Source organism: Oreochromis niloticus, linkage group LG16 (genome assembly GCF_001858045.2).
Source record: "Oreochromis niloticus isolate F11D_XX linkage group LG16, O_niloticus_UMD_NMBU, whole genome shotgun sequence".
NCBI classification, from domain to species: Eukaryota; Metazoa; Chordata; class Actinopteri; order Cichliformes; family Cichlidae; genus Oreochromis; species Oreochromis niloticus.
The window spans coordinates 10018339-10030613 of NC_031987.2; the positions used below are offsets into that span (position 1 = coordinate 10018339).

Genomic DNA, 12275 nt, shown 5'->3' on the forward strand with positions numbered 1-12275 from the left:
AATATTCCATTTCCAGGGTTTATCCAGGAATGAGTCTATTAATAACTTGGATACAAAGATATGGAGCTTCAAACTGAAAAGGCAAATAGCACTCTGTCTACCTGGGCTAAAACAATGAATTCTAATGCATCTGGTTGGGGAAAGAGATAAGCGTGTGGTATTAATCTTGTGTCACATATATCAGCTAATTACATACTTGCTATTCCAGTTCTTTCCATCTTTACAGCCCAGCTGTCTCAGGACACTGCACCTATGGCAAGGAGATAAAAAGGTAAGCATTCAGGGCTGGTAAACAGAAATGGCAGCAGGAATTTATCACTGGAGTTTTTTTTTTCTTTTTTGCGATACTTGCCTGTTGATAAAATCTATGGCTTGTGCTTTGAGCTGCTCGGCACTGTGCAAGTCAGCCAGGATGAGGGTGTCGGCCACATTCTCCACAGAAAGACTGTTGCACAAGGCCTCTTCACACATAACCTTTAAACGCTCAAGAGCATACTAGGGTGGAGGTGATAGAACGAGGGGGGGGAAAACACAGAGAGCAGCGATTATAGTCTACATGTTAAATAAATGCCTGTGACTTACGGTTTTATCACAGTTAGTGCAAATGCACATTAAGGCTACGGATGCAATCATTTACTGGAATGGATGACTCAGCAATCCTAATAGAAATGGAGAAAAATTGACGAGGATCCAAAATGCTGAAGCAGAAGGCTCTCTAATAAGCATTTTAAAGAAAACTAAAAGCACTACCTTGCAGTTCTATGCCTCTGTCGACCAGTTAAGTTGCAGTTTACATCCAGTTTAAACTTATGACTTATGTAAAGGAATGAAGGAATTTGTGTTGTGTGTTTACAGTACAAGTGTGCAAAAATTCTTCCTATGTCCTCATACTTGGAGATGCTTTACCATTAGAGGTGATTACAATAAAGCAACCATTAAACATGTTGAGAACGGATGTTTCTTAAAAAATTGCAAACTGGAAAAACAACCAAAAAAAACAAATCAAACCAAAAACGACAACCACAAAATATATATATTTTGACATTTGACATGAATTCTGTATGAGTTTAATATTAGGAGGATGCCTGCTTTGACTGGCAGGTGTGCCCTCACATGGAGCTTTAGCCGACTGCTGTCTGTGTGGTGTAACTTTGCCAGTTCCAGCCACCACAGTGGACCGTTCCACTATGCCTGAGTATTTTAACCGACTTGAATGATCTGAAAAAAAAAAAAAATCATACAGCTGTTTGTGCAATACAGCTGATCTGAAAAGCCTGCGTTTCTGTTTTGTTGAGTGAAATTCTAAGACTTAATTAACCTGCTGCTTAGCACTAATTAGCTGATTTGTGCCTATACATTGTACCCGTACGGTTTCTGAATGCAAACCAACACAGCAGTGACAAGCACGTCGACAATGAAAATTTAAATGTTGTCAACATCAATCTTTTACACACAGTTTATAACAAAATGTTTTGTGAGGTCACAGAGAGCTTGAGGTTTGACAAGTAAGACCTAATAAATGCATCCCTGAGTCAGAATGGTTTGTGCAGAATTTGAAGAAATTCCCTTGAAGCGTCCCTGAAGCACCGTGTTTACAGGAATGACAGAAAGCTCACTCAGTACAGTTTTGATTCTTCTAATAGTTTATCCTTTTTCCAGCTACACAATAACAGCCCTAGATGAAAATATTAGACAAATCAGTCTCAACACAGAAGAGAAACCACATCACCATATCAGTAACCTTAGTTAAATCAGCCCTTTAAAGTTTGAAGAGCTGCCTATAAGTATGTGTTTGAAAGCACACACCGTGGATGAGCACATTCCACAAAAAAAAAAAAGAAAAAAAAAAAGAAGTCGTGATGATGACAATAAAGATAAAAAATACAGACTACGGTGGCTAACAGCTACATAATTACAGAACAGACCGCATCAGCCCTTAAGCCTCATTGACTTACATACAGTGTTGCATGTTCCATTCACTGAACAGCTGGAGGCTTCAAACACTCACAAGGTACACTACTGCCCATGACAATACTGCATACAATTACCATTTCAGCTTTACTGTTTCACTCTTTAAGTTACTAGTGCGTTAGTAACTGAATACAATACCAAGCAAGACCATAAGACTATAAGGTTAATTTTCTACTTTTACATGAGAAACTGGCAGTAGATGTCTGGTCAAATAAAAGCATAATCTCACTGGGCACTTACTTTATCTGCAGCTGCCAGCAAATTGTCTGCCATTTTCTCCAAATTTGGTGCTTTGCCTGTATAGATGAAGCCCATCATTTCCTTAAAGACATCAGGATCCACATCACTGATGTCAACACGGTTCTGCAAATTTAGACGGCTTTCTTTAGTGCACAGAGCCTAGTATGTATATATACACAACAGAAATAAAAGTACTGAAACGATTTGCTGAGGACATGTGACAATTAAAGTTTTACTCCTACCTTTTTACTCTCCTCCATTTCATGTTCAAACATAGCATTAAAAACTGGTGACCTCGCTGGAAAATAAAAACACAAAACATGCATAAAAATATATATTAAAAAATACACACTTTTGGCATTTACCAGTGACTCGTCAACAATATTAAGCACATTAGCAAAGCAAATAAAATGTCTTAATTCATCCAGGCATATAAGCATCAATGTCACATAACGAAACAGCACATAAATTACTAAGATCTTAGAAGACAGATGTAAAAAGTCGACAAAATATCTATACTACTTAAATAAAATGCTGCAAAATTTATATTGCTGCCACTTTGTTAGCACTTCCTCTTTGAGCACTGAGGCTTCCACCAAGTCTAATGAAGATGAGCTAGAGAGCAGAGCCAGCCTCTCAATCTCCTGAATCTTACAGTCATCTGGGTCAAACAGGGCCAAGCAGGGGTAGTGGTGTGGATTAGCACCCACTGCAGAAGTAGGCCGTTACAAATCAAGCCATGAACACAGACTGCTCATAGCCTTTCGAGGTACTTATGGCTCTCCTCAGAAGCTGTTCAGAGGCAGCACAGATGTGTCTGTCTTGGCCCATTTTGAGGGTTTTTCTCTGAGTTGTTACAAACTTAAGTTGTGGAGGCCAGGGAGGTCTTACCTGCAAGGATGGATTTGTGGGCTTTGAACTCCTGCCCTCCCACATAGAGGCTGCAGTCTGTGAAGCGTGAACACTCCCACAGGTTCCCGAGGTCATCAGAGAGCTGACACTCTGGTACCTTCAGCATGTTCATGTTAGACTGGCCTGAAATGTTAACAGAATCCTGGACAACACTAACCTGTATAGCAGAGAGAAGAACAAAAAACAAACTAAAGCTGTTGTATCAAGCCAAAACATGCTAACAAATCCAGCAGCAAATATGTAGCAAACATTGAATTAGTGGCCAATATGTGTTTGATTTCTTTCTTTTTAGTGTGTATTTTCCAGACTAGGAACCTACAATTAGGATGGCAAAATGCTTGAAAACATACAACCACTTAAATCCAAAATTAATTAACTTTGCTGACATCCCTAATTGACAGGAAGAGACAGTTTGTCTTTAATTTGAATGTAATTTATTTATCAAAGTGGCAATTTCTCTGAAACTGTTTAATCCTTCTGGAAACGCTGGCTGGCAAATTGTAATCCTAGCAATACTAACTCAATTGCACGTACATGAAAATCCACTGCCACCTCACTTAACTTGTCCCTTGAAAGAAGATTTCAGTAGATGTTCATTCTTCTTGACAGACCAAATTCAATTATTTCAGAAAACAAGCTCCAACACAAACGATGTGTGATGGGGGAAGCATTTCTTTTGCCAACAGTTCAATGTCATTTGAAGCTAATCCTAACAATAAGTTGCAGCACAGCATGCACTCAGGTGTAATGCAGTCATGTCAAGAGCTTCAATCCATTAAAAGGTCGCAACATGGGTGTAATTAAGTTCATATAAGAGTGGTCTAATGTTGAAGACTTCATTTAAAATTTAACATAACAAATGAACACTTTATAAAGCCAAATATAACACAACAACTGGTACAAAAAGGAAAGAAGACAACCAGGTTCTTTCCACTAGCCAAATGTTAGTGGAAAGAACACAAATATTAATTTAATCGCTTACAATTTTTACAATCGATAGAACTTTTGACTGCAATCAAGTGAAGAAATTGTGGTTTAATGTCATTTGTAATGTTGCTAAATATAACGAACAAAAAGACAAAATGGTAGCACTTTAACTTGAAGAACAAAAGGAAAGATTACCTCACAGAACAGGGTGAGCTTGTCATCTGGTAAAAGTCCATTGGCTTCATCAAGGAGGAAATCTCTCCGTATAAATTTTTTGAAGCCCCAGTCTTTGCCTTGGACAAATCTATATGCTCTTTGGCTTTCTGCAGCCAAGAGGAAAAAAAAAAAAAAAAAAAAAAAAAATCGCAGTCTTGTTATAGCTTTTACAAGTAGGGAATGAAAAGGAACCCAAAACACTCAAAATCCTGCACTCACCCATTGCTTTTGTCTCCTCTCTTTTAGCATTCAACAAAGAAAACTTGAACTTTGCTCTGACTTCACTTTTTGGACAGCTAACAAGAAGTAAATACAATGACAGATAATCTTTGCTTTCATCATCAAGTCCCTTTGGATTGACTCGCAGACACCTGCCAAGCGAACAGATAACACTGCACGTCAGTTATCGTACGAACTTAAAACAGTACTGCTTTCATTGCTTTCGTCAAAATAGCACTACAACGAGTCCTTAGGTGCAATTTTCGTGTTTCTCAGAAGCTGTGTGTAATTATCACCTATGTGCAGAGTTCACATACTGAAAACAAATATACTTTTTATTGACATGCTGGTTTGTTCTAGAAAATTCTAGGAACTCAATCAGGCAAAAAATTTTATATAAATAGTAAAAAGCTAAACCATGTTTACAGTTCCAAAACTCTAAAAGCTATTCAACACATCAATGATTTTCATGGCCACAGAAACTAAAGGGAAGAAGAAAAAAAACAAACATCTAGCAGCAGTAAAAGGTTTATCTTGAGTACTAACCATTTCATTTTGTCATTAGGGCCAGAAGAGAAAGTTGAGCTCTTCAACACTTCTCCCATTTCCTCTCTGCAAAAACTAAAGTTGTTTATGGTCCACATGTAGGAAAACTTCACAACTTTGACCTTGAACAAGAATAAGAAACATATAGACCCATCAGACCCCTAAGGTGAAACTTAACATACTCCCACAGTAAATTCTGATCACTTGGAAAGTGTCACTATAGGGGGAGAATAAAAAAAAAAGAGAAAAAAAACAAAAAACAAAAATCACAAAAGATGGAAAATTGTAACATTAATGAATGCCGAATTCAATTTAGCTGCTGTTGTATGGTGTAATCTTTTGTATGCTGGATTACTGTTGATATTTAACAGCTGTGCCACCCCCACTCTTAGTAATAATATACTAAGGAGAATAAAATTTGAGAATGAAAAACAGCAATATGATTTTAAAACTAACACTAAAACAATCTACATTTAAAGTGGCAAACAAGAAGCTTTCATTTTTCTAATGCCTGTCAGGGCACTGCCTATTTATAATGAGATAACCTGATAATGATTTACTCTGCAATTTGCTTATTAAAGTACCAAAATATTTATATGCATGTATATGTTTACAATATTAGAAATACTGTGCCTTTGACGACATACTTGGGAGTAAAACGCTGTATTAAGTTACCCCAAATGTAAAATAAGCCGTTCTTACTTCTACAGCTTCACACTGCGTGCAAGAGATGAATTGACTTTTATTATCAAATACAAAAAGTGGGTGTAGCCAGTTAGATGAGGAGCTGCAGGTGGCAGGCTACAGATCAACCTCTCAGCCCCGCTATTCACAGACAGCTATGTGCAGCATTTAGGAAGGAAGGGAAAAAAAGAAGAAAAAAAACAGGACAGGGAAAAATCCTGTTTTCATCACCAAGTCAATATTTTTCTTTATTGCCCCCAGAATTTGGTGACCTGTAGTATATTTACCTTTATTTTTCATTACTACCAGTATTTACATGTTTATGAGATTGCCACTTTAAATACAATTATATAAAAAATAAAAACAGTTTTATCAATAATAGGTGCAGAAAAGAATAAAAAGAGTACATTTGTGACCATACCTGTGTGTAACACCAGCTCTCTGCCACAGGTCCACTTGACATCTCCCCAGGAGGAGGAGGAGTGGGAACCCGTGACATCGCTGGCTCTGTGGTACCACTCACTCGCGTCCTTAAAGCACTAACATTACAAGAAAACAATAAACAACGAGTATTTCTCAAGAATTTAACAGCATAAAGTTCAGCTTTTATGAATCAGCCTGGAAACACATTTGAAACATGAGTAAACAAAATGAAAATGAAACCATCCTCATGTACAGTTAACTGTATTCTCTGTACTTTTCCTTTATGTAAAAAGTACCTTAAACTTGACAGCCAGTCGCCAGTCACCCTAAAAGCACATCTCCAAAGTTTGAGTAAAGCTATAGTCAGCGTGATTTATTCCAAATATGATTACAGCAAGAAAAAAAGAAAAGATTCAATGAAAACAGCCAATATTACATAACTAAATAAATCAAAAGGTTATCTTTCAGCAGTCGTGGCTGAAAAAAAAAAAAAAAAAAAAAAAAAAAAAAAAAAAAGTCAAAACGATGTTGGCTATTCAGAACAGCAGGAATAGAAGCAGGATTTATAGTTCATCCGAAATGTATGTCTAATGTTTGGACACCTATAACACATGCCTCTCCACAAATTCTGAAAAAATAAATAAATAAATAAATAAAAAAATCAAGTGCTCTATACTATTTTTATAACAATGCAAAGATACAAATGGCCTTTTTATTTCACTTGCATGTTTTATGACAGCAGTATACCAAAACCTACATATAACAGCTCATATTTACCAGAGCTGGATCACACCGTTTTATTTTTATTATTTTTTTTCCCCTAATGTAAGATCACTTAAGTTCATATTTTCCTGCAGAAAGTTCAAAAGTCTCTAAAGCCCTGTGATCCTGGAGTAAATTTCTATTAAAAATGATGAAACTGGTCATGTTTTTAGACAATTGGCAAACGTTGCAAAAGCTTCACCTCACTATATACAAACTCACTATATGTTTTCAGGAAGTAAAACAAATAAACAAACAAAAAAAACCCCACAAGAAATTTAAAAAAAAAGATAATGCTGTTGAAAATACTTCTCCTCTACCAACGGTGCTCCCTAGCATTAATCATCTTTTGTACCTCCCTCCTGCCATGTGCTACATAAAAAAATAAAATAAAATTTCTTTCATTTCCAATATTTAATTTGAGGTCAAAAGTGTTCCAATTCTGAGACAATATCCAGTGTCAAAGGGCGAGCTGATGTCACCATTTTATGTTTTATAATACATTATACTAATAATGTAAACTTAATCTTTGCATAAATGTTTTACCTAAAAATGTTCTTGTACTCCTGTGTGTGTGTAATGACTTTGTTTAACCATAGCACACAATCATACATTATGTAGTTTTATCACCTAAAGAAAACATTTCGTTAAATAAAAACCAGCGGTCAGTGAATTCGCTGTAAACACAGTATGACTGAAACTGTTGTGGATTATTGCAGACTACAATGAGACTTCTTTCTATGTCTATATAAAAATATATCGTGATATGATTGCTATATCAATGCTATACATTTACACTCCCAACTTTGTTAAACAACAAATCAAGCCGGGCATGACAGTCTGAGGATGCCACACCCGTCTGACTTTGATTTGGTACCTAAAAAGGGAGCTACTTCCACAATTTCCAAAGAAGAACACAACTTTGAAAACTTTCCAAGAAAACTGTTCCTACTACAGGTGGAAATAGCAAACATATTTTATCTTCTGAGACAAAAAACACACCCTGAGTACAACCAGGCTAACAAGGACGAGAGAGCAGTGGCTGACGATGTCCGACTCAAAAGAAAACAAATGACTCCACCAAACATCACAGGAAGACTTTCTGCTTGCGCTCCATATGACAGGAAGGGCAAACGGTGGATGGAAATTACTGATGCGGTTACATGGTGGAACCATGTAATAAATAAATAAATACCCAAGATGCAACATCCTAGGTAGAAGATTTTCTGCTTTATTCTGTACAGTATTGTACAGCTACAAGTTCATGTCACTTTAGTTATTGTTAAAATTTTCAGGAAAAACACTACCTAGCTACTTGTTTGCTTACAGTTAAATTATGCTGTCACTCCTATTGCACTATAAATGCTGCATTGTTTCAAATTAGGAAGTGTGTCATCAGTGACAGTAGCTCGATGGAAAAGCAGAATGGAAAATGCTCATCATTTACTTGCACTTACAAATGCTGCTGCCTGCAAGCATCAATTAAACATTGTTCAGTATTTTTTACCTTCTCTGTTATGTCAGAATTATCGTTATGGCAAATTTCCTAGGAATGTTGTCATATAATTTGCAAGCTATAGCGCTCACTCATGCTAATGTGTATGTGCTGTTTCCAGTATAAAGCCTTGCATCAGTGCTTCTAGTACTCAGACTGAATCTACACAATCAAGTCTGCACACATCTGAGCCTAGTGCCCTAAAGAGCCAACTCCTTATAATCACCTCTCGAATGGTTGAAATGTACACAGATGGATGTTTTTAGGTTATCACAGGATCCTTCATGACCTCATCTTCATGTTACATACTAGAAAAAAAAGGAAACAAATATTAGGCCTTGAATATAGAGCTGTTCAACCTATCTAGTAGTAACTGAAGAGCTCCCATGTTACAGAAGCATCTAGAAATGAAGAAACTGCTCATTACAAACCCCGTCACATTTATCAAAAAAAAAAAAAAAGTAAACAAATTGAACCACAAGAAAGTGATTGCTTAAATAAATAAATAAAAATCAGTCGCGAATGCCACGTTATTAAAAACTGAGTGCACCACTCACGATAACATACTGGTGGTCCGGATGAGTAATTTAGGCTTGTAGTATTTTGCTAAACGTTAACGATAATTTAGGACAGTCGCCACATCCTTTAGGTGGCTGCTCGGCTGATAGGTCAGTGAGTTAAACTTAAGATTCACCTGCAACTTTGTTTGGCCAACACATTAGCTGGAGTTGTGCCACCTCGCCTGTAACACAACACAGATGATGCTATGCGGACTAACATTCAACTAGCTGGATTGCATTAGCTAAAAGTTACACCGCAGGAGTTGTATTGAGCCTCACAACTTACATTACCCCATATGCTGTTCCAGATGTAAACAAGTGTGACTAACAGTAAGTTAGTATGAAAAAATTAAAAACAAATAGCAAATAAAGCAACAGCTCAATGTTAGCTAAAGTATCAATACAAATTTCCAGACCATCATCTACGCCGCTTCACCATATGTCGTCATTTAACAACAAACTAGCTCAAATAAAATCAGTAATAAAAGGGGAAGCATCATATTTTCCATATTTATCGATTTTATGTTCAATACGTATGTAGCTAACCTTTTCATTAGCAAGCTTAACTTCACTTTAGCAGACCGCAAATACGGCGAATAGTCATCAGCTAGCACACAAACATGTTAGCAATAAATCTGTTCGCATGTTTCCCAGCACACTTAGATCAGTTGTATTACTTCTCATCTGCGACACAAACTAACTAAAGATACCTCAAGTTGATTCGGTGCCGTGTTGTTTAGACCCCGCATTAGCCGGCGTGAAACAAAAGGGCCTTCGCTGAGACAGGATGCTAACTAACGAAGCGCTTTGGTTCAGCCTGCTGGTGGGAAAACAACATCGGCTAACTAGCGGCTAGCTAGCTAATCTCTACACTGGCTGCTGGCAAAAAAGTTTAAAAAGACGTGGTGACTGCGTACCTCTCAATTTCATACTCCCACATATATCGAATAACGCATAAAGCTTTGTGTTACACCTGCTCCTTTCACGGTCCGTCACTTTGAACTCTTTTTCATTCAGTCTCTTTACAAGGTTTCTTTGTCTAATTTATATCTCTGCTAGCTTACATTTGTCTAGCTGGCTGGGGTAGCTTGAATGGCTAGAAAATATAGCTACTGCGCAGGCGCGAAATTTGGATCATGTCCACAGACTGATCATGTCTTCCTCCATCTCAACTATAATGATAATAATAATAATAATAATAATAATAATAATAATGATGGTAATAATAATAATAATAATAATAATAATAATAATGCTGATTTCCTTTCACCTAAACTCTGATCTTAAAAACTGAAAATAGCAGTGGTTACTCTGGAGACTAGATAGACCTATTGATTAGGCTATTCAGGCAATAGGATTACACACATACACATACATAAGTGTGAATCTTTGCCATTTTGAGACACTGGATAGTACAGTACCTCATCAGTATCCACATGGACTTATAATACTTATTTTAGATAAAGTAACTCTTTATTGTAATTGGGTTCTTGAGACCTGGATTACAAGTGTGTGCACCTGTAAAACCCTGTTAGCCAGCAAGTGTTGTTTTAAATTGTTATATATGAATCAACTGACTTGACTTGGTAACTTTGGGAAAGGATTGTGCGCTCATATATTTACCTACAAACACATGGATTTCATACAGGTTCTCGCATCTTTTTAGGGTTATTTTATTTTTGCTGGTGAGAATATACAAAATTGCCTTACAACAAAATTAAGTACGCTGCAGTACAAATAAAAGAATAATTTAAACTTAACCCCCCCCCCTCTCTTTTTCCCTTTAAAAGCTTCTCTGTGACTTTGTGTTGGAAAGTTTCTTCTTAGCTTCTTCAGACTGGATCTCATCTTTTCATTCAGCATTTAACTTGCATTGATGATGCCAGCTCTTAATGAGATTGCTATCACTATTCAATCAGCACTGTAGTGGTCCTTCCCAGGTGGTAATGGTCCTGATCAAGAGCAATACAAGAAGTATGGCCCTGCAAGTAATATGGTTTCTCTTATACCTTCAAGCTACTGTTCTAATGATGTGTCAGCTAAAGTTCAGCAGCATAATGCTCAGCCAGTTATCAAAAATGTGCAGCCATTTGGCAGCATCACAAGCTAAAATTAAAAAGGCTGGCTGTTCACAAGGTTAGTCTTAAGGAGAAATAACATGTGTAATCACTTTTACTTCTGTCGTGAGAGTAAACAGATTTCTGTATAATACTGTACCAACTACCACACTGATGTGGAAGTTTTTATTTTACTGATATTACACAGGGATGTATTCAGATTCATGGTATAGGTTAGGTTCATCTGGGATTTTTTTCTTTAAGAATTGTATTCCAAAGTAGGAAAATTAATGTATTAAATCACATGAAACACGAGACCACCAGCAAGCAACGTGTGTGTTAGGCTATAACATCACAGGCTGGAGAAAAAACTAAGGGAAAAAAACCCCATTTAAATAAAGAAATCTAAAGTATTTACACAACAGATGAAACTTCCCACTGCGTCTTCTCATTGTTTCTTCTTTCTACTTCTGATGTTGCTCATTTAGCAAACACAAAGCAGCTTCTGGTAAGCCATTCTCTGAAACAAAACTCTGTAAAGGCTCCCTGCAGGCCCGTGATAACTAATTCCCTTTCAGATGGATGGACGCTATTGTACAGAATGAGCAATAAGTGGCCTTCTTGCACTAGTCTCGATTCACAAGTAAATATGTTACAGTTTTTGAATGTTTGCACCATATAATGACAAAAACACCCAAATATCTGAGCCGGTTGGGTTTTAGTCAAATATACTGTAAACACAGCAGTGAAATGTCACATTTTGCAGCCCACATCAAATGCCTTTAATATCACAGCGATGATACACTGACCCATTTTGAAGTGGAAGGGATGGATGATAAGATCACAGCTGAAGAGGCGATGCTTATCGAGCATTTAAATCAGTTTAATTTAAGGGCACAGAAACAGGCTTTACTGAACGTGACCACAGGCAACATAATCTAACAATTCAAGAATAGGACGGCTCAAGAATAATCATTTCATTGTGTTAGTATCTTAGACTTTTAACAGCCCCGGCTTTTCATTAGTGTGTATGGTGCACAGTACATACACTTGGTGCATTACAATTTTCATTTACAAGTAAATAAATAAATAAAAGCTTATTTCTTCAGCTTGCTTTTCATATTTTCTATGTGTCGCCTAGTTTATGTATGGCATTTGTTGAAACTTTATCTCACCCAAGGTGCCATCCGCCTGCTAATGCTAGCTCCAAAGCCGTCCTGCGCTCTGACTCAAAGTTAGAACAGGATGATCTGAAAAAAATGC

At 36.9% G+C, this 12275-nt stretch overlaps 2 protein-coding genes across 6 annotated transcripts in view; one reads left to right on the forward strand and one right to left on the reverse strand.

Moving 5' to 3' along the window:
* spopla (speckle type BTB/POZ protein like a) overlaps positions 1–10065 on the reverse strand; it is an 11938-nt gene extending 1873 nt beyond the window's left edge. The window contains exons 1-11 of one of the 5 annotated variants that reach the window (XM_003445328.5): positions 9873–10062; positions 8622–8703; positions 6137–6254; positions 5032–5153; positions 4486–4637; positions 4246–4373; positions 3103–3280; positions 2454–2509; positions 2212–2334; positions 353–495; positions 197–250 (exon numbers count right to left, since the gene is read on the reverse strand). In XM_003445328.5, coding sequence (XP_003445376.1) covers positions 197–250; positions 353–495; positions 2212–2334; positions 2454–2509; positions 3103–3280; positions 4246–4373; positions 4486–4637; positions 5032–5153; positions 6137–6214 — 1034 coding nt within the window. In that variant the 5' untranslated portion in view covers positions 6215–6254; positions 8622–8703; positions 9873–10062. Of the gene's footprint in view, positions 1–196; positions 251–352; positions 496–2211; positions 2335–2453; positions 2510–3102; positions 3281–4245; positions 4374–4485; positions 4638–5031; positions 5154–6136; positions 6255–8621; positions 8704–9665; positions 9851–9872 lie in introns of those variants that run through there. The other 4 variants (XM_005451995.4, XM_025904058.1, XM_025904059.1 and 1 more) reach the window with 4 other exon arrangements.
* The window catches only part of LOC106097784 (serine/threonine-protein kinase pim-1), a 459832-nt gene that overhangs the window by 35614 nt on the left and 411943 nt on the right, over positions 1–12275 (forward strand). The gene's annotated exons all lie outside the window — the stretch shown is intronic.